This window comes from Thunnus thynnus, chromosome 21 (assembly GCF_963924715.1).
Source record: "Thunnus thynnus chromosome 21, fThuThy2.1, whole genome shotgun sequence".
NCBI lineage: Eukaryota > Metazoa > Chordata > Actinopteri > Scombriformes > Scombridae > Thunnus > Thunnus thynnus.
Genome location: NC_089537.1, coordinates 10,979,796 through 11,001,591, shown reverse-complemented (window position 1 = coordinate 11,001,591; position 21,796 = coordinate 10,979,796). Strand labels below are relative to the sequence as shown.

At 38.6% G+C, this 21,796-nt stretch overlaps 1 protein-coding gene and 1 long non-coding RNA gene across 3 annotated transcripts in view; one reads left to right on the top strand and one right to left on the bottom strand.

The window, feature by feature from the left end:
• The window catches only part of LOC137173368 (uncharacterized), a 37,387-nt gene that overhangs the window by 6,027 nt on the left and 9,564 nt on the right, over positions 1-21,796 (bottom strand). Inside the window, exon 5 of one of the 2 annotated variants that reach the window (XR_010925171.1) lies at positions 1,910-2,025. This is a non-coding gene — a long non-coding RNA (uncharacterized lncRNA). Of the gene's footprint in view, positions 1-1,909; positions 2,026-13,441; positions 13,515-21,796 lie in introns of those variants that run through there. The other variant, XR_010925170.1, reaches the window with a different exon arrangement.
• en2a (engrailed homeobox 2a) lies at positions 3,644-7,284 on the top strand. Its single transcript, XM_067578167.1, has 2 exons — positions 3,644-4,208; positions 6,058-7,284. Exons 1-2 carry the CDS (start codon positions 3,722-3,724, stop codon positions 6,375-6,377), a joined length of 807 nt encoding a protein of 268 aa, XP_067434268.1. The 5' UTR covers positions 3,644-3,721; the 3' UTR covers positions 6,378-7,284.

Genomic DNA, 21,796 nt, shown 5'->3' with positions numbered 1-21,796 from the left:
CCGAGTCTGGCATGCTTTGAAGCACATGCGCGTAATAACATTCTTAGTATTTGGGATTTATTTGGATAATTTTTGATAATGTCTCAAGCAGGAAAAATAAAAATTATTGTTGGTTTCACATGCCAATTTCATCCCAGGCTCAGTTAAAAAAAAATCCACCATCTTCAAGGGTGAGCAAGCATCATAAAAGCTTCCTTTTAAAATTGCAGTTTCTTCTGAATGTATCAATTATGAAAAAAACAAACATCCTAAAGACTGAACACGAAGAGATTTCACAATCTAAATATACTGTAGTTTAAAGCATTACACAAAACAGCCAAAATGAGACTTGCACTATGAGTCTGTTATGTCTGACTGAACTTAAAAATTAAAAATAAATCAAAAGCAACAATATTGTAAAAATGCAACTCAGCTGAATGCTACAGCACTGTTTTTTGAGCAGCAAACAACTAGGACAAGCTGTCCAAGATGATATATTCATCCGCAATCAGCAAAGTAAACCAAAAAAGTCTCGCTTACATGTCCAACAACAGAAATACTCAGTAAACTAAAGATAGTGATTATTGAGATGACGTTTCCAACTAAAACAGGAGCAAAATCAAAACAAGTGACCAGACAATAGTGAATCAAAACCTCACAATAGTGGGATAGTAGGCTCTCTAAAGTACACACTGCAAAAAATACACTTAAGGTCCAGTTTTGAGTCTTGAAATCTCGCTTTCTTACTAAAAAACTGCAGTATGGTAAGATAACTTCTTTACACAGCTTTCGAGAATTTTCTTGAAAAAGGATGCGTAAAAGCACTATTCCCGAATCTTAAAACCAGTCAAGTAAAACGCTCTTTTAGGTGCAAACAAGTGAAATAAGTGGCAAATCTTTCTCTTTATAAAGAAATATAAGATTTTGGAGCTCAATAGCAGACTAGTTTGGCTTATAGAAATGTATATATTTTTTTGCAGTGCACATGCATTGACTCATATTATAATTCAGAGCCTGAAATGGTGTCATTTCCTCCAGACATCCCTGTTTTGCTGTGAGGTTAGAGGCCAAACCCAGGCGGTAGCGGCCTGTCTGTGCCTCCATTGTCTGCTGCTTATTTAGCGCTCAACATTAATCTGCGCTTCCCCTCACAAGTGAGAAACAATCGCAGCATGAGAGTGGCCTGTCTAATTACATGTTTCACTCCCAACTTTCACTTCAGCAGCCGACATGGGAGCTTGGATGGGCCCTTTGTGATGGGGACATGTGTGAGGCAGGAGCAGAGGTTGTTGATCAGGTAGATTTGGAGTAAGAAGCTTTTTAAAATGCAGCATCATTAGACAATAATAATAAGAAAAAAAACACTTTCAATCTAAGATTATTTTTTTTTGAAAAATCATCTTGGAACCACCTTGTGAATCTGTGTGTATATGAGCTGTCGAGACGCGTTTCAACACAAACCCCAGATTAAGCCCAGACAAATATTTTAGGCAGTAAGATTTCACCATAATTGCTTTGCAATTTGCACAAGGCCTGTATTTAACAAGTGAAAAGTCAAGGGTTTGCTGTTTCCCGCAGGACAATACCAGGTTTAGACTCGCTCTTAAATTACGGGGTTTAACGTGTCACAAATACAAATCAAAACAGCAGTTTGGGTCAGCAAACCATTCATAGCGTCTGTAAAAACCCCAATTTCATGGCAAACATGACCACGGCTCAAATAAAACTTAATGTATCCACATTATAACGGCTGATTGGCCTTTGATGCACAAATAATCACATTATACAACAAAATATGTTGTGCGTAATTTAAGAAATTTGGATCAAAGTGGCTCCCACATACAACTATAGGAAAAATACAATGCATACGTGTAATAATAATAATAAAAAAAGAAGGCAGCTGGCTGAATATTGTGCAAAGGCTCCTCACTCAGTCTCAGTCTTGCTGCTCCTCTGGTCCTCCTCGATGCACACTTTTTTACGCGCAGCCCCGGTTCAAACGCCAGCGGAGAGCGGGCTGAGCCGTCCCTGCTGCCCGGTGGCGTCCTGAGAGGAGAAATACAAACTTAGCGCTGGTCAGCAAAGTTACTCAAAGTTTTGTCTTTGGCGCGACTCAGTATCCTGAGCACCGTGCACAAAACAGTTTGTTTGCATCACTGATTTCTTTTAAAGGGATATGGACCCAGTTCTTGGTCGACCGCAGCGTCACGACAGGCGAACATGAGAACATCAAAAATACTTAACACGCATCCCTGCGCGCTTGAAATCAGACAGGAAACACTCTTTGGCTGTCATATCTTCAGTTTTGATGCGTTTTGATGCCAATTAAAAGGCGACTGAGCAACATGACACATTAGAGCATCCTGCAAAAAAAAAATATCTAAAGGGTTAAATTTCATAATATAAACACAAATGTGTTGCTATACGTTAGGAGGAGATACATATTTTGGGATGAAATTCAATTTTCAAGAAAATATGGTTACTCCACCCAAAGTTGAAAATGTGAGCATACAGACAAGAAGCAATTCTGTTTTCCGCATTTAACCTTGGCCAGGACAAACTGACTTTAAGTTACCCAGAGTCAAACTGACCTCATAGGTATTATAATGACCTTTAATGCAGATATACTCTGAAATATCTCCACAAAATAGCCATGTTTCAGTATATTTAGAGGTATATTAGTCCTGTATTTTCATATGATACTTCAAAACAGGTGGCCTCAAAGATTTCAGTGTTCGGATCCCCAAATATATCCACATTAGGCCACATAGTCCCATTTTCATATAACATTTTGTCTTATTTGCTTTCATATGAGTAGATTTTTATTGTTGCACATGTAATACTTCACTATAGTAATATTGTGGGGAGCTAAAATAGGGTGAAACTTCTTTATTGCTCAGGTGTCTTATAGTGCATTCAAATACGCTAAAAAAAAATGTACTAGTCCTCCTTTTATTGGGAATCCCTCTCTGTCTTGCCAGCAAGGAACCCCGGGGGTCCCCGCACTTTGACAGCCGATGCTTCAATCTCCTTTTGTTTTAATAAACACAAACAAGGTGGTGTGCATCATGTGTTGCTTTTGCAAATGAAAACTAAAAAAAAAAAGTTACAGTTTCATAAACACAGATGAATTATTGGGAGTATCTTAGAGCATGCACAGGATTTAGGCTTCTTCTCCGTTAGTCCAGGACTCTTCCCCTTTACTAAGGCGAGGATGGGCGTTTGTGGACTGCTCTGGAGTCGTGGTCACATGGCCTGGTTCCTCCCATCCTATTGGTCCAAGGCACGTGTCTGGGAGGACGGTGGGAAAACGTCACTCGAGGGGCTTGTATTGAAAATAAGAACAAAACTCCAGAGTGAGAGTATTAGAGCATCAGTTTAGCAGCCTCTTTATTTACCCTTAGTTTAGTTTAGGTGTAGGCATTACTGAGCGCACTGAAATCGGATAACACTAAATTGGATGGTGCGCAAATGGCACATGTTTTAGCTCTACGATATCAGTTGTAACCCGACATTGAAGGGATATATGTCAAAAAAGTATGCTTTTCTCAGAGGACACTACCGCAAGGCTTTGCATGGTGTCCAAGGCACCCACTAGTATTTGAGTTTTTTTATTTTTTTATTTATTTTATCCGTGCAGTTTTTTGCAATTTAATTTTCTCCGAAGTTCCTTGCGAATTTTATTGCAGCGGAGAGAGCGATAAAGGGGTTAAAGAGAGTAAAGCGGGGAAAGTGAATCAGTATGGAAGAAAATGATCACGGCAACAGAGACGTGGTGGAGCGGCAGGAGTCGGCGGATGGATCAAACAGAGCTATCCTTCCCCTCTTACAGGCGCCGGGGAACCTGCAGATCCCTCACCGGGTCACCAATTTCTTCATCGACAACATCCTGCGGCCGGATTTCGGACGGAAAAAGGACGGGGGCGCAAACCGCGAAGAGAATAGCCTGGCATCGCGGGAGAGCCACAACAGCCCCGCCGCCCCTCAGACCGAGCCGGTGGGGAGCACGGTGCCGGCGGAGGGGACCTCCACTCCACACACGGTTACCGGGTCCAAGAAGCCAGCTATAGCCGCCGAGGAGCCCCTGAAACCCCGCGGGGAGAACGGAGACCAGTGCCTAAGCTCAGACTCAGACAGTTCCCAAGCCAGCTCAACCCCAGCCACGTCTCAGTCCATGCTGTGGCCAGCCTGGGTTTACTGCACCAGATACTCGGACAGGCCTTCTTCAGGTTAGTGCCATGCGTTTTACTATACCGTGTTCTCGGTAACCTGAAATACCCCGTAACACTGACCCCGGATGCCTTGACCGACTTCTCCCGAGCAGAGCAGAGCGAACCGTGCTGAGCAGCGCACACTGACAATTTACCAAATACAGGCCTGAATCACTTTAGATTTTTTGGAGAATTCATGCAAAACAACTATCTCACAGTAGATTACATGAACCATATACGCTTTTACAATGCAGAAAAATACCACATTTAAAAATATATTTTTTCGGTGAGAGTAGGCCTATTTTAAACGCAGACAAGACAGAAAAATATATATTTAAAACAGTAAAACTTTCTTTAAATCTTAATATTTTAACTACTCACCAAAATACACCAAAACGTTAAATAAAATCAGCTAATTTCTAAACATTTTGCGCGTGCTTTTTCCTCATAAAAATATTCTCATTCGAGGTAGTCTTCTTGCAAATTTCCTCGGGTTATGAATATGAGAACAGGCTACGATACAGTAAACATAAGGCTGCATGTCTTCCAGAGATTCTGCAAAATAATATTTGCTGCACTTGTCATATCTATCTGTTTTGCTTTCCACGAGCGCACAAACGAGTTGTGTTCGGGATGAATTAAATATGCATCTGTTTTCACAATGGACGCTCCCATAGCCCATGTATATGCGGTCCAGGAGTGAGCTCTCTTTTTATGTTGTAATCTTTATTTATAAGAAAACACAGGCTACAACTTCTCAGCCAGCAGCAAGATTAATATCAAGTATATTTTTATTAGTGTCTATCAAAAGTGGAGTACAACTTGTTCTCATGCATTATGTAACGCTGTATGGAGTGGCGTAGGCGACTACTACGAGTTGTAGAGCTGCACAGTTTTTATATGGGGCTGGTTGGAGAAAAAAAAAGACACACACACACACACACACACTAACACACACACACACAAGCTGATTCATCAGTATAAAGGTTCGGCCTGTATTATGTTGTTTCATTAATGTTTTGCACTGCTTGGAGGAGGGAACCAAACACTTAGCCCAAAGTTCCACCAAATAGGCCTCCATCCAAATGGAAAATTAATGTGTATCCAGTGTGTGCTGCCCAAATTCAGTTCACGTTTGCCCATTGAGGAGCTTTTCAAGTGGCTCACAAAAACAAAAATGCAAAGTAGCAGCATTGAAATTTATCCTGCATTTCAACTCACCTGCACAACACTGGCTGAGATGTGTCAGCGATGTTTTCCCAGTGTTGCCCTATTGGTTAATAATTCCTTACTATAGCTTACTATAGGCAGTGTCAGCGTGTGTGTGTGTGTGTGTAAGTTCACGTTCGTGTGTAAGCGAAGAGTAGAGACAGGGAGGGAGGGGAGGTTTTTGTTTCTTGGTTGTTTTCTTCAGTGGACGTGTCAACATTTTACAATCAGTCTTCTTCTGTTTTTTTTTATCCCGTTGTCCAAAATGCTTTAGAGAATCAGTGAAACGTATTTTTGTGATTTTATTTGTACTAAAGAGATTAACATAATGACAACAGATGTCTAAACAGACATTTGTTTGCATTTCAAAGACTTATGTCTTTATTGTGTTTATTAAAACAAGTTTAGAAATCCTACTTTTTTTCTAAATTAGCCTTTTTACGGCACATGGTTTGGATACATTTGAATAACCTAAATGCAAAGTTGGAAAAATATAATCAAGCCATGCATGTGCTGGGTCTAAAGTTGCTATGACACTGTTTGCCTAAAAGAAGATAAACGTTTATAAGCTATTCTCATTTCTGACCGACATTTGGATACTCATAAACCACATTTGTATGTCTGTGACCCCCCACCCCCCACATCCCCTACACTACAGGGCCGAGATCTCGCAAACCAAAGAAGAAAACGACCAGCAAAGAGGACAAGCGACCACGGACGGCCTTCACAGCAGAGCAGCTGCAAAGACTAAAATCGGAGTTTCAGACAAACCGGTATCTGACCGAGCAGAGGCGGCAGAACCTGGCGCAGGAACTGGGCCTGAACGAGTCCCAGATCAAGATCTGGTTTCAGAACAAGAGGGCCAAAATCAAGAAGTCCAGCGGCACTAAAAACAGTCTGGCCTTACACCTGATGGCACAGGGACTGTACAATCACGCCACCGTCACGTCGAAAGATGAAAAATCAGACAGCGATTGATTTCCAGAGAAGTAACAGCAGCCTCCTGACGAAAAAGAACCTATAGTAATCCTATGATAGATTTCTTTTTTCTTTTCTTTTTTTTTACAGATGTATCACAACATAAGTCAGGAATATTTAATGATACAACAGCAGATAAAAATACCATAAAGTCACTATTACTCAATGTTGACCTACTACAGATGGGTCCCTACAACCCTAGAAAATATTTTAAAAAATACTACAAAGGAACAATAAGGTCGCTGGACTAACTGGGTCCCTTCAGGAATATTTAATCATATCATAGGTCTCTATAGGTTCCTATAGGAATATTATAGTGATTTTTCGTTATATGGGAGGTTTAATCAAGCCTACAATGCAATAATTTCATTGAATAAAGGGCCAGTGTATAGAGTATACCAGCATAAATTGTTTAAAAAAATAGAGAGAGATATTTCTGCAATATCACGTCTATAAAAGATGTTGTATAAAGGTATGTTTTCATTGTTTGTCGTTCTCGCCCCCCCCAGGAGGTACAAATGCTTACACTTCATTTTATATAGGCCTATACTGCTATCCATGATTGTCATCATTTTACATTTTAACTAACTGGCACGTTTCGATCTTGTCAGTGAGGTGAACAAACTTAAGTCCAAAGAATATTTTTCTGCTGCATCCAGGCTACTGTGAATTTAAATAAATGCTAACACGATTTTATTTCCATGCTTGTTGGTTTTCTTGGTTGTTTTATGATGTAAAAATGGACAGAGGGAGGTGCTTTTTGAGTGTCAGTTGCAGACCTAATTGGGCAGACTATGAATTTTGATACGTTTTTAAAAAATACAAATAAAAAAATCACAGGAACAGTTTATTATCATGTACAGACCTAAGTGATTGAGAGAGGGAGCGCTTTTTTTTTTCTAACACGCCACTTAACTAAAAAGCGAAGTTAGGCCTTGCTTATATGTATGTGGTCGCCTCATAGCCTTTAAACAATTATGCGCGTGTTCCCTTCGTTATACCAATGCATCAGTGCAGCTATTATAGTTTTAAATAGCAATATCAATCATGTTTTGTAGCTAAATGAATTGAAGGCTATAATGCTGCCTATAAAGTCACAGAAACAACTCTGTAGCATAAAGACAATGATGACAACCATTTTGCGCACTCTTGAGCATAGACTATAAATGCAGGTTATTGGATGTTCTTGTTAAATCTTTCTCTATATACATTTTTATTACATATCCATATATCATTAAAGAAGGCAAATCCGTCAGTGACTGTATTACAAATGTTGGAAATCTCTTATCGTTGTTGAAAGGACTTCATATGTGTATTTATATAGATTATATTGAGAAAAAAATCTATCCAATGACCAGTGTTGCTTTAGAGTAGATATCTGAGGTGTTTACACTGCTTGTTTATCTTGCAATAACTTCTTTTTGTTTTTCTTTTATTGTGAATGAAAAATAGTTTATGGGGCCTTTTGCATGAAAGCTGCAATTTGTTGTACTTGGGCAAATAACTGTGTTTATAAACTTTGGTCTTTATCGACAAAAGTATGATCGAGCTAAGTTTTAGACTGTATCCATACCAAATTGTGGACTTTTTGCCTTTCAAAGTGTTTTGTTGTGTATCTGCAAAAAGTGTGTGTGAATTAAAATCCACCAAACAGAAACACACTTTGCCTTAAAGTTCAAGTGTGAACTTTTTATGAAACAGAACTGTGCCGAATCAGAGAAGCAGTATTACTTCAAATGCAGACTATTCAAGTTTAATGCCTTTATGAAAACTGCTGGTACGACATTATGAATTTACTCATCAGCGTATATCTATCTATATATGAACATGTTTAAATAAAATTACAACACAGAGTTGTAGAATACAATGCTATTTTTATTTTATGTTGGAAGTATTCTTTGGTATAAATGTACATAATTTGTATCATGTATTAATTGTGTAATTAACTGCCTCCAGAAAAGTGCAAAAGAAGAGTAAATAAACCTTGAAGATTATACAAAAACAAGTTTCCGACATCTTTATATGAGGCACAGGGTTCAAATCTTGTCACAAAAACAGTAAACGTGACCTTCAATCAATGCTGAGCTTCTGCAGGAAATACTATTAATGCATTTCTAGCGAAAAGTGTTTAGAAAACAGAAATACATACAATAGTAGTTTTAATTAAATGTTGCCAGATGTCAAATATTCACAAATGTGATCACAAACATTAATTTCAATAGCATGACAATCGTTTCCATGCAAACACCCACTCATTCTATGGGCGGTTCAGGATCAGATTCGAGGAGGATCAAATTCATGGGTTTTGAGATTAAAACATTTGCAAAAGCAGCCAAACATTATGCAAGGGAAAGCCTTGAACAATTCCCAGGCATGTTTCCTCAACAATGCCTTATCTGCATTTCCATACTTGCACCACTAGTCTTTGAACGCCATGTCTAACGGCCAGTGACTAGCATTAGAGCAGATAGGGCTGCTCCCAGCACTGTCTCCACGACGGTCAGTCTTCCTTGCAGCTTCTCAAAAGAGCCTGTGCTTCTATCCAGAAATGGGAGTGGAAAGGAGAGAGGGAGAAAGAGAGAGAGGGAGGGAGGGAGGGGGTGAGAAACAGAGAGAGACAGAAAGAGAGAGAGAGAGAGAGAGAGAGCAATGAAGGTCAAAGCCTGTCATGGCTGCAGGTGGCTGGTTTTCCCCCTCCCGCCCCTCGGTAACCCATTCTCCACACAGAGCTTTCTCACTCACCAACTCATACTCTCTCTTCCCCTTCTCTCTCGCTCGCTCGCTCACTCTCACACACACACACACACACACACGCGCACACACACGTCTTACTATCACTTGGTTTTATTTTATTCTTGCCTGGCACGCACACATCCCCACACACACACCAACACGTTTCATTCATTTTTCTTCCACCTCGCATTGCACTCATCCGCTCGCACACTCAAGCACGCATATCCCTGTTGTTTTGGTCCTTCATTCAGCGCATCAATAGGAACCTTCATCAAAATATTCACAGGCAGAGAAGCTCCCTGAAGTTCAGATAGGGACACCAATGTATGAACAATAGCTAAAGCTGTACGGCTGCATGGGCACATTCTCCTGGAACAAAAGGTTTTTATCTGAGAATGATTTGTCCCATCTCTGAAAGTGAGATTCAGGTGGTCAAGTGATCTGAAGTGGTGCAGGGTTGGGGCTTCGAAACCACTTCGTGCGACAGGAAAGTCGTGCATTTCTATCTAAACATGATACCGAATTGTATGACAGTAAAAATCATCAGTAATCTGAGTAGATAACCCTGAGAAATAAACAACTCTCCTAGAACAGGATGCAAAAAAAAAAAAAAAAAAAAAACCATGCCTGGAATTCTGGAGTATTGCTGACAATTTCAGAAAGTTCTCATGTTGTAAAATGGAAGTGAGAGGAGGACACATCAGGAAAGTATCAATGTCTACCTCTAAACACAAAAGGGCCCCATCCTGCTATGACCTCTCCTACCATCCTCCCCCTCCCCTACTGTGTCATTTACCCACAGTTTCTAAATGCTTCCTACGGCCAGAGTGGAATCTGCTCAGAGGTGCCTGGGCTTTGTGGCGGAAACATAATTAAAGTGGTGAAAGATGTAAAAGGTGAAGAATGGGGATGACATCAGGCCAATTTCACACTTGGCACTCGAATGGCTAGGTCCAAGCCAGGACTCTTGCCTCGCAACACAGATCAAAGCCCACTGTCACCGCACCAGTGCAGGAAAAAAAGAGGCAAAAGGACACCTAACTATGCTAATCCCCAGGACGAATATATTTTAATCTTGTTAGAATACAAGTTAATGCCGTGGCTCAGTGACTGAACTTTTTGGCAAGAATGAGAGGTGGACAGAACTACTTTTACCTTTTCTACATGAGGTGCCTCTGTCTGGCACTGGATAAACAGCCAGAGACTGAACAAACTTTCTTTTGGGCAAACTCAGGCACATTATCAAGCTACATACTGTACAGGCTGTAGATACGTAGCAAGTCAAAAGCCACTGAAAAGTTCTCATTAAGAACAACGATGGAAAAAAAAAAAAAACCTCAACCCCAGTGGCTGTGTCAGTGACCCCGTCTGAATCCCCACTAGGGCACCTAACATGCAAAGGAAATTAGTATTTTGTGGACTGGTTTGTCCCCTCTCACACTGAGCCCTTCTTTCTCAAAAGCACCTTGGTAACCCTTGATCTCTCATGTATGGAAGTCAGGGCGCTGGGGCCTGCAGAAGTTGACTAGGCAGACAATAGCAAGCGGATGCTTTCTGGAAAAGTCACACCCAGGCAACTCTCATTTCACACACCGTGTTTGAGTGACCCTTGAAAAAAAAGATGCAAGACTTTTCAATAAAGATTCTTTTTGTTCACTTAACGAAATTCAGGAAAAAAAAAAAAACATCCATATACTTTTTCCCATGTAGCTACCATGTCTGGTTTTAAGAGGAATGTTTTCTGCTCAGTGGCATTGAATTAAAACATGGCATTAAATTTCACAAAGTGGTTTATAAAGTGCTTTGACCAGCAATGTTTCTGCTCTACATTGGCTGAATCGTGGATGTATCACAAAAATATGACAGTTAATCTTTGTTTTTTCTTTTTTTTTTTGTTTATTCACTCTGTGGCAAAAAGGGAGAAACAATGATGAGAAAACATCATAGGAAATATCTGTTCATAAGGAATTGGCTTTCGTTCTACTTCAAATGATGACACAGGTTGCATCAATTATTTCAGTTACATTTTGAGTTCAATCACGATTTTTTACAGATTGCTTTTGATATAACATTGACTACGGCTTTGGTAAAATTGCTTACTGTTACACTGAGACTGAACACTGAGACACAAGGACAACAGATCAAACAACAAGTACTTATGAAAAAACTATGATAACTAACTTTCAACATCATATACTGATATGTTATCTTTCTGGTAAGTGGAAGCATATATTTCACTAAGCAGAACAATTCATCTTTATTTTAACCCATGAAACATCCACAGATTTTGTTCATTTATAACTTCATGTTCATGCTTAAGACAATTAGGTCTCCAATTGACAATTATTTTCATTATCAGTGTATCTGTTGGCAACATCTTCCCTTAAGTGATTTTTTGTTTAGTCTATAAAATGGCATAAATGTGTGAAAAATGCACACAACAATTTCACAGAGCCCAAGGTGACGCTAGAAATGGCTTATTTTGTCCGGCCTACAGCTCGAAATCCATAGATATTCAATTCATCATGATATAGGTAAAACTTTACTTTACATCTCCTTATTTAGCATTTATAAACAGTATGTTAACATTTAATGAATGCTTATAACAAATTAATAGTTATAAGTAGATATAAGGACATTTAAGTTTTTAAAGCAGAATATTTGTCATCAGTTATAACTTCTCCAATGAAGACATATTTTATATTATTACACCTGTGTTCTACTATATTGTCATTCATTATCTGTTCATACACCACCCTCCACTTATGTGTGCAGTTCTTGAGAAATACATGAACACTTATATCTGCTTAAAACTAGAGTGTTTATAAATGCTAAATCAGGGGATTTAAAGTGTTTCCATGATGTAAAACGAAGAAAATCCTCAGTTTAGAAGCTGAAAACAGGAACCGTTCGGCCTTTTCACTTGATAAACCACTTAATCCATTCATCAATTATCAGAATTGTTGTTCATCTGTGTTGATTAACTAATCCATTGATTAATCAACTACTTGTTTCAGCACTAAGCATAATGATAGTACCAGTATTCGGACTACAGTTTGTGCAAAATGCAGCACATCTTCACGTCTTGTTTTTTTCCATGTCGTATGGCTTTTACAGCCAATCACAACAAGCCGAGTACTGTGTAGGTAAGACTCATGTTAAGTTGCAATTCACAGTTTCTCCACAAATTTCTTGATCATTTGGGTTGGATGAAAGTTTTACTTAGCACTGATCAGCCAGTCATTTTATCAAGCAATACCCAGACATGCATAATCGTTTTACAAACGTTTCTAATTCTGATTACATTATCTGTGAAGTTAGATCACCTTCAGGCACCAAGCACAGATGATTCTTCAGTTGCCTGGCCACATATCATGTACAGTATGTATCCTAATGAATGCTTTCTCAAATTCAAGCTTTGAATTTTCAGTAATTAGGTATTGGAAGTTTTAGTGGCACATATCTTTCTGCACCCTTAAACTCTGACAGCTTTGCATCTTAAAATATAAGCAAAGTCTGAGCTAAAATAAGCATATGCAACAAAGCTACAACATTTGCTATAAAACAAGCTTTAAAAGCAAGTCCTGACTCCACAGACTGACACATATAAAACTTTTCTCTGACATCTTTTTTCAAAGTTCTAACCTGAGTTTGGGCATTTTATGCTTGATCTGTATTTCACTGAAGTAAACATATTTTTTATTGAATATAAACCAAAATCGATGTTGCTTTAGACAGGCTCTTAACAATATCACAAAGCCAAGAGTAAAATGTTCAGTACCCTGTTGTGAAACACAGATGCAAGCAAAGATATCAGCTGTAATATGATATGCTGCATTATCATTTCATTATTCATAAATTGGGGGAGTATATGCACTGAAAACCAAATCCCTTGAACAGAAACCATCAAGGTGGTTGTGTTTCTTGAAAAATGATTCCCGCATTCTTCTTCTACATACTAAATGAAGACGTACAATATACAGTCATGCCATTTCTGGCCTTCTTTACAGAGTTTGTGTTGTTTGCTGACACACAGCTAGACAGGGTCAAGGATACATCTGACTCACCTCAGGCCCCCTGCTCTCCCCGGGGACTGGCCTGTCACTCACTTTGTGGTTACGCATCATAGCTGACAGAGGCACAAAGTGAGAGCTCGATGCTGCATCAACATCATCACCAAAACCCATCCTTAGCATGACATCTTCCTCCTAGTCCACCACCAGCTCTCTACATGGTAGAGGGGGAAAGAACATATTCACACCAAGAGCCAACAACAAAATCTCATTCAGTGCGAGTATGTAAACCTAAAAATAGATGATTTGGACATTTACCTGAAAATTCTCCACCCTGCAGTTTGGATGTGGAGTGCCATGCAATAGAGTTGTTATGAAGTAGCAGCCATACCTGCAAAAGGTTTAAAATGATTGGTGTGATACTTCATTTCGGATGGTTTATTGAGACTGGATACACACATCTACGCTCTGTGAGCCATTTTAAATGGGTCTCTAGCTCATTGAAACAGCATTGGGTTGCTGTAGCGTATAGCCTTTAATTGGTATTAGATGACATAATAAGCACATGCATAGGGCTGTTTGACTAAGAGCAAAGGGTTTCAATGATCACTGATCATAGCACTTTGTTCTTTCTCCATTAAAAATGAATACAGTCACTGAAATACTGTACTGCACCACTGCAGAATACAAATTATATGGTGGCTAATGCTGACAACCTTAACTAAGACTTATTATAACTAAGAAACATATACAGTGCGTGAAAAATATAGCTTGTTTTCACATCATAAAGCCACAGTGCAGAAAATTCTGTGATAATCGCTCTTTCCCATTGTGCCGAGCAACGACCAATAACTCGGAGAATAAAATGGCAGCTCAGCAAAGACCTGGGTGAAGAGTTTAAAAAAATCTTAGCACTTTCCATCTTTAAATTGTAGTAAGGGTCACACTGAATCCCAAAAAGCATATTTAGCATAGATGATCTCTGTTTGGCTGCGTTTGTACAATAAGAAATAGTGGAGCCAAGGTTTCGCTAATGATGTTCGGATGAATTTACATTTTTTCAACTCAATCTATTAAAATAAGAATATATAGAAAAATCAGGGTCTATATTTGGACAAATTGTGGCTGAAAATAGAGGACTAATGTCAACTACTGATTTTGGATAAATCAATGACAAAAGAGGTAAACCCCTCACTGATTTCGGCACTTTCTACCTGCGAACACTTCTTTGTATCTTACATCGTACTCGGACGACTATACACAAAAAAATAATCATCTCAGTTTGAGTTGGCATACAAGGCGAGCTATGGCTCAGTCGACCGTGCCTTAGCTCACAGTAGTGGGCGTCTCTCTCTTTCTCCCTCTCACTCATTTTGCTGCATGCTGCCATTTTAACTGTTCCTGAGTGGCAGGCGAGAGGGCGGGGTTTGTGGTGGCGGCCATGATGGTGGAATCACTACACCCACTCCAGAGGAACAGCCCCAACATCAAAGCCAGTTCACACATTAGGCTATGTTGTGGTTCAGGCCAAAACCGGGGACTGTAGGTAAAGGACAAGGTATTACATGTGATAAATTAGAATGTCAACAATATCTTTCTGTCTGCACGAAACATTTCTCTTAGGTGTAAACATACTAATTACGCTCCTCTGACAATTTGAAAGCAGCCAGAGAAAACTTCAACCAGATTATTTGCAAGAACTTCTATAGATATTCTAGACTCTAGAGAAGGAAATGTCCCAAATACTCCTAATTACTGTACGTCATATTGTTGGTTTCTGCACTTTGTTTTTTTGGATTAGCACTGCACTTTTCTCACGAATCCCTAATATTTTTCAATCTTTTTACTTGCTTTATGTACATACATGCTCTGCGTAAGTACAGGTTAAGAGAGAGAGGTAAATATTGAGAATAGCAGAAGAGTATGCCGCACATTACTTTCATCTGCTGAAATATAAAAATCACAATTTTATAAAGATAAAACAATAAAAATAGATCACATGTTTATGCCCATCCAAGATGTAAAACTGTCTTTAGCTCAACATTGTAACATAAGACTAGCTCAGAGAGAGTCTACAATGTGAAGAATACTGACTCAAAATAAGAATATTTTTCTTTGTTTTACCTACAAATTACATGTTAAATATAGTATTTAACAAGATAAAACATATAACATGATTTCAAATTTAAAGATTACTTACTGCACATGAGAAAGAAAAGGTCCAAAAATGTATCAAATTAAAAAAAAACCCAACCGTGAGTCAAAAGCAACATCACCCTGGGAGCTAGAATATGTCACAAATTAAAAACAAAATCAGTCCTCCTTCCAAGAGTGTCATCGTAGGATCAGATGAACTAAAGCAAACAAACAAAATTCTCAGAAAGGTCGTATCAATCACATTAGTCAGCAATATTGTTCTATATCTTGTCCAACTGTCCTGTTTTCCTGTAACCTAACTGAAAATGTCACACAATTATTGGAATTTTTTTTTTAAAAAAAGAAAATTTTGCCAGCAAAGTCATGCTTGTGGTCCCTCAAAGCAGATTGTGTATTATGTGGGTCACATCCATACTGCCTCATTTCCCCACCCCCAACCCTGAAAATTAAAAAGGAAAAAAAAATGTCTTCCTTGGATGACCAAAGTGGCTCCTAACCAACTACATTTGAGGTCAAAGTTCATTATATCCCCTTGGCAACACCAGGGCAACAAGCAACGGTGTCTAGACAGGTCATGGTATCCCCCCCATGCCCAAACCAACCCACCACCCCCTGGCTCTTTCCGGAAGGAGGTGTCAGCAGTAGCCAAGTGCAGGGTAAACAGGGCAAGGGGGGGGTGGCCTTTGGCCCTCGTGAGGTCGGATCAGCACCTCCACCCTCCACTGATCAAAGATGAGGATCTTCCATGCCAGGGCCTTGGTCAGAGGGGGCAGGGTCGGAAGATGAACTCTGCGTTTCTGTAATCTAGACGTGACCAGACCCGATTGTCTTCTTTCACAGCCCAAAATGGACCCTTCCGGTGCCACTGATTACATTAGGGAGGACAGACTCTTTTCACAGAGGCGCCCGGACAAAAGAGGCGCTTCCGTGCCCCTCGCCATCTGGTCCCAAAATAACAGAAAAGGTCCCAGGAAAAAAAAAAAAAAAAAAAAAAGAGCCCAGCCAGCACACAGCCTTAAATGAAAGGAACGCTGTTTGAATAGATGGGATGGCTGGACAGATAAGCAAACATACAGTAAAGCCTCGCACATTTACGCAGAGATTTGGACCCAATCTACATCAGCAAATAAAGCCGTGTACGTGGGCTCTGATGAGCAGGCCTACAAATCATTGACGTATTTAAGTAAAAATGGAATTCTGCTGTGCACCAAACAGAGAATACAGCCCTCAGCTGAACCACACATACATCATTATTATTGCAAACTATTAATGCCCAGAGGCTCTTCAGCAGTTTAAACTGCACAGTGGACCACGTGGCTAGATTTTTGATGGAAATTATTAGAAAAACACTAAAATATGTGAAAGTTTTGAGTTTTTAATACAAAACAGTCGATAGATATCAAGCTGAATAATTTAAGACATCATACATTAGGCATAACCACAACTAACAAAGCCAATACATGGACTAACTAACTCTGATGTAAGTAAATCAGCATTGCTGCAACACAGGTGTCACATTTGCTTGATTACCAGTTGGCAGTATTTGCAACCCTGTACATCGCACATTTTATGTCTGTCATTTAGTTAGTTTTCAACCTTTGCCCAGTCTTCTTTGTCAAAGCTATGTGTGTGACATTACTGGTAAAGCTATCAGTCACTGGCTGTGGCTTGTTGACATAATCATCTGGGTTTTTGAAAGCCTGACATGAAATGAATTTAAAGTAGCTGATTAAAATAGGTATATACCTATTTTAAATAAAAGCCTTAAAAGTGCTCATCCCAGGAAACACCATTTGAGGACATTTCTTTCTTTTGAAGATGATGTCCAATTTAAAATCTACTACGACTTTGTTCAGGATATAATAATGTGGTCTGTTCACTTCAGCAGCCCTTTTGAAAGGCTTACATGTTCAACGCGCAGGCATTTCAGGTAAGCTACATGGTGTTACAGTGTCACAAAATGTATAACTTGGAGCTTTTGGAGCTGTTTTGCTAATGCTGATTATATGCTCTGCTATGCATGGCTTGTTTTTCCTCTCACAGTTTAAGTCCACAAGGAAATTTGGTAAATAAACAACCTCATTAGTGGCAAAGGTGATGCTGCCCTTGATGTTGAATGGTTTTGTCAAGAGAAAGGTGAATGTGCAGCATTGAGAAGTGAAGTTAGATTGAGTAGCCTGCCCATATGGGACTACCAGCTTTGCTATGAAAACTGATTTTCGAACAAAGCTAAAAATCTAAATTCAGCTCCTAACTGGCACAAGCCAAGCAACTGTGATGTGGGAAGAAGTTCTGTGTAAGAGAACAGAACTACCTGCACTACCTAACATAATGTTTGCACATATATAATTTAACAGCTACAAATCAGTGGGAAAATGTGTTTAGACCTAAATTTGATACTAAAGGATTCTCAATATCTGGAGGTTCATCTAACAAATCTATCATACTATCCACGAGTCAAGATAGGGAAGCCTAGACCACGAACCTCTTCCCCATCATCTCTTAAAACTCAAGTCTATACCTTCACCCAGGAGGATTACAGTTCATATAATCAACCTTGGCACCTAAAGCGCAGAATTCAGTTTTAAATGAATGTACATATTCAAGTTTTCAGGTAGATCTGTCAAACCGGCCTAAAAAGTAGATATCGAGGATTTAAGAAATCTGAATTAAAAGTATTGCCAGAACAAAATAACTTTTTAATGAATCATGTGATATATGCATATTGCAGGGAGAATTAGGACATATAGAATATTCAAGGTGACTCATGCACATTAAGAGGATTTTTTGAAGTTTTTCTTATTCTCTAATTTTAAGTATTGAAATTCAAGGATATTTTAATATCTTTTTAACTTTCCCTGAAATGTAAAACATAAAGCATCCCAGGTTAGCTGTCTGACATGACAAAGATTTTTTTTTTTTACATACTAACAGGTGGACGCAGTTATTCTCCTAAAATGTTTACTTTCTAACTAGTCACCTTCTACAGGTCATATTTTTCCCCCTTTTTCCCAATTTCTGTTTTCTTGCTTCATTCTTTATTTTTCCTCTTATCTGAAATCTTAATATAAATCAAATGCAGGGTCAAAACTTTTTGTATTCTCTATGCGCTGAAACGATCCGTCCACCAATTAATCAATCAACAGGAATTTGATCGGCAAATATTACGGTATATTATTATTTGAGTCATTTTTCCAAGTAAAAATGCCAAACATTAACTGGTTCCGGCTTGAAAACTGTTATAATTTACTGCTTTTCTTTGTTTATATTATTGTAAATTGAATATTCTTGACTGTTGGTCATCAAAACAAGCGACTGAATATGTCACCTTGGGATCGGGAAAATTTTAATAGGCATTTTCCAAAATTTTGTGGTATTTTATACTCGATTGTTCAATTAATCAAGAAAGTAATCTGCAGAGTAATTGATGATGAAAATAATTGTTAGTTGCAGCTCTTGTATTCTTTTTTTAGTCCCTATATTAATGAGTACATATAGATGTGAAATCCATGGACAGAAGTTAAATAACTGAATAAATATGCAAAAAAAAAACTGTGATTACACAATAAATGATGCACATCTAAGTAGACAAAAAGTGGTCAAATGGCACAGATTAATAAACTGATTCTCAAAAATGAAATGAATGAGAATGACAGTCTACTGGTATGATTTTTGACAGCTATATCCTGAGAAGAGTGGAAATTACTGTAGACTTCAATGTCTTAAAAGAGCTAGTTCACACATGACAACAAGCTCTTCTTATCCCTGCTGTGATGGAGCAACATCCTGCGAGTACTTAACATCTGATTTTTTTCATCTGTGTCATTTCTAGCAGTAGCAGATCATATACAGTAAAACCAATATGGAGAGAATAAACTGAAGCAGATGAGGTGCTCAGTCTACTGTTCTGGCAATACAGCTCAAGTAGAAAAGGAGAGGTTTAATTTTTTTTTTTTTTTTCAATAGAACATAAAAGTCCTAAACTTCAAAGATGAGGCACTGACACATTTTACTGCTCCATAATGCTGAAGATCTGCTGTATTGACTGGCATTCAGATCAGGATTTGAAATGCACAAACATGGCTCGGACAGTCAGTTGTTGTCCCAGTTCTTTGTGATGATGCTGCAGACTTGAACCTGTTTTGGTACCTTTAGCCTGAGAGTCTAGCATACACACACACACACAAACTGATGTGGCTGCTGTTGTTTTTCTTTGTTCTTTGTTTTCTCAAGAAAGTTCTTTGGCCTTGTAATTATTGATAAAAAACAGTCAGGAAAAAAGGCCTGTATACCAGAAGAGAATACAGAAAAGGGCAGCTGAAGTCAGACTTTTTGTGGAGTTTTGTTGAGGTGAGCACGCTGCAGGATAAGAATTCATTGGTAAATATACTGGTGAATCAGGCAAAAGTAAAACATAGCTTTAAATGCGTGGGAGTCAGTTGCACATCATGGGTTGACACCTTATGTGCATACACCTGAACTCATGACAATTTTAGAAAATCCCTTAACTTATTTGAACATGCTATACCAGTGCAATACAGGCAATCGTGTTAAAACTTGCTTTTCAAAGCTCTTAAACAGGATACTGCATACTACTTTATATTCATAAACTCTGTTGCCAGTTTCTCAAGCAGGTAGTGTGGAGAAAAAAAAATAATGCAAAGGAAAGAGATGCACCACCATAGCCAGAGCTGAGAGCAGAGCAAAGTTGTGCTAAATGAGCTAAATGTTATTCCCAACACATTTTAGAGGAATATTTTAAAAAAAAAAAAGATGCAAAACTCAAGAAAACATAAGTTCCAGCAGGTCAAGCTACAACTCACAAATACTTTCCAAAGAAACACACACAAACACGTACTATAAATGGCCTACAGAGACAAATATTTCCAGAACTTTCTCTCCGATACTTTGACTCTCAGCTTCCCCACTGAGGGGAGTTCCCATCCAGTTGCTAATACTGAATCCTTCTTTCACCAAAATCTCCATCCTGTGTGTGATCTACTACTAATTATTTATTTATGGGCAAAGAAAATCTAAATAACAATAGAATTATCAAGACCAACCCACCACTGATTCATTGCACATGTGTCTGCAGGGGTTGGACATAACTGGCAGACACCAGCTCGGTTTCACAACTGTGGGAGAAGTGAAGTGAGTGTGACATATAGAGGGCAGGTGGTGCCAGTCAAGTGAAGTACACCAGCGTAGTCCCAATCTGTAGTTTCGTAGCTCCGTAATTAGTTATTTTTCCATAGCAATCACCAAATTATGTCATCAGGCCTTACAGAGTACTCATTATTCACTGCAACAAACAAGCTGGAAATAACATCCAATCCTATGGAGACCTGAATACTGCGTTCCAGGGAGGGACTTGAGTCACTGTGTGAAACCAACAAGAACCAACACGACACCTGGCATTTTCCAGCTAAAGTGGGCTGTTGCACACTGCTGAGCACAATAGCAAGAAATGCTTCTTAATTGTGCAGGTTTGAGTGTGCTAATAAAAGAGAGAGAGAAAAAAAAAAAATCACACATATGGTTGTCCTTAAAAAGACTGAAAACGTGCATGTTTATACATAAACTGTCTTAATCAGTGTTTAGACATCATAAAGAAAGCATACAAAATTTACTAAAGGTTATTGTGGCTTAGCATCAGTTGAGGGAAATAGCTAATATGTTATCCTCTCATTACAGAGCAGCTATCTAGTATTGATGTCAGTGTTCACCTACATAATTAATCATGTTAAGAAAACACCCAACAGCATTCAGTAACATAAAGATGTTTCAAAACATCAGAGAAAATCAAATCAGAAACGAGGAAACAGGAAACATTTTAACTGAAATATCACATGCAAAGAGAAAAATCTAATGTTTTTGAAAATGGACAACTATTCTTGAAGAGATGCGATGTATCCACATAATAAACAAGATATTATAAAAAGGCATGTAGGGTAAATACATATGTATAGTCCACACTGAAGAGAAATCTCTAAAGTATTGCAAGAGTTACAATTTTAGAATTTTTTACTTTTCTCATATAGCGTGCCTTATAAGCACATTATTTTTAGTCTTTTAAGGTAACAATTGCTATGAAAGGTGTATTTTTACTCCAACTTGCCTTGCTGTAATGGTGAAGGTGGTAGGAAAATCACAAGAATGACATGAAATCAATTGTTGAAGGTACTGTACAGTGATAGCAGACTGACTTGACTCTAAATGTCTTTCTAAGACTGAACACAAGTCAAGTTGAACATGACTAAGTTACCATTTACTTGATTGACTTTCTGTTCAACCTCTTCAAAAGCATTTAAAAGCAAAAGTAAGTCATTGTGCACTACACACTTGCTTATACCAACATTTTTTAGATCAAACAAACTGATTCTGGGGCTCAAATATTGCTCAGAACCTCATTGTGTTCACCACAAAATCTGAAGAAAAGACAGAAGGAAAAAAAAAAACTAATCCAAGTCTTTCTTAATTTCTAATAGAACCAAAGTGCAGATAATTGTCATACCA

Bases quoted from the DNA above. Each gene is read 5' to 3' on its own strand.
- en2a (XM_067578167.1), top strand. From the start codon at position 3,722: ATGGAAGAAAATGATCACGGCAACAGAGACGTGGTGGAGCGGCAGGAG. The intron at 4,209-6,057 runs GTTAGTGCCATG...CCTACACTACAG, and splicing joins CTCGGACAGGCCTTCTTCAG to GGCCGAGATCTCGCAAACCA.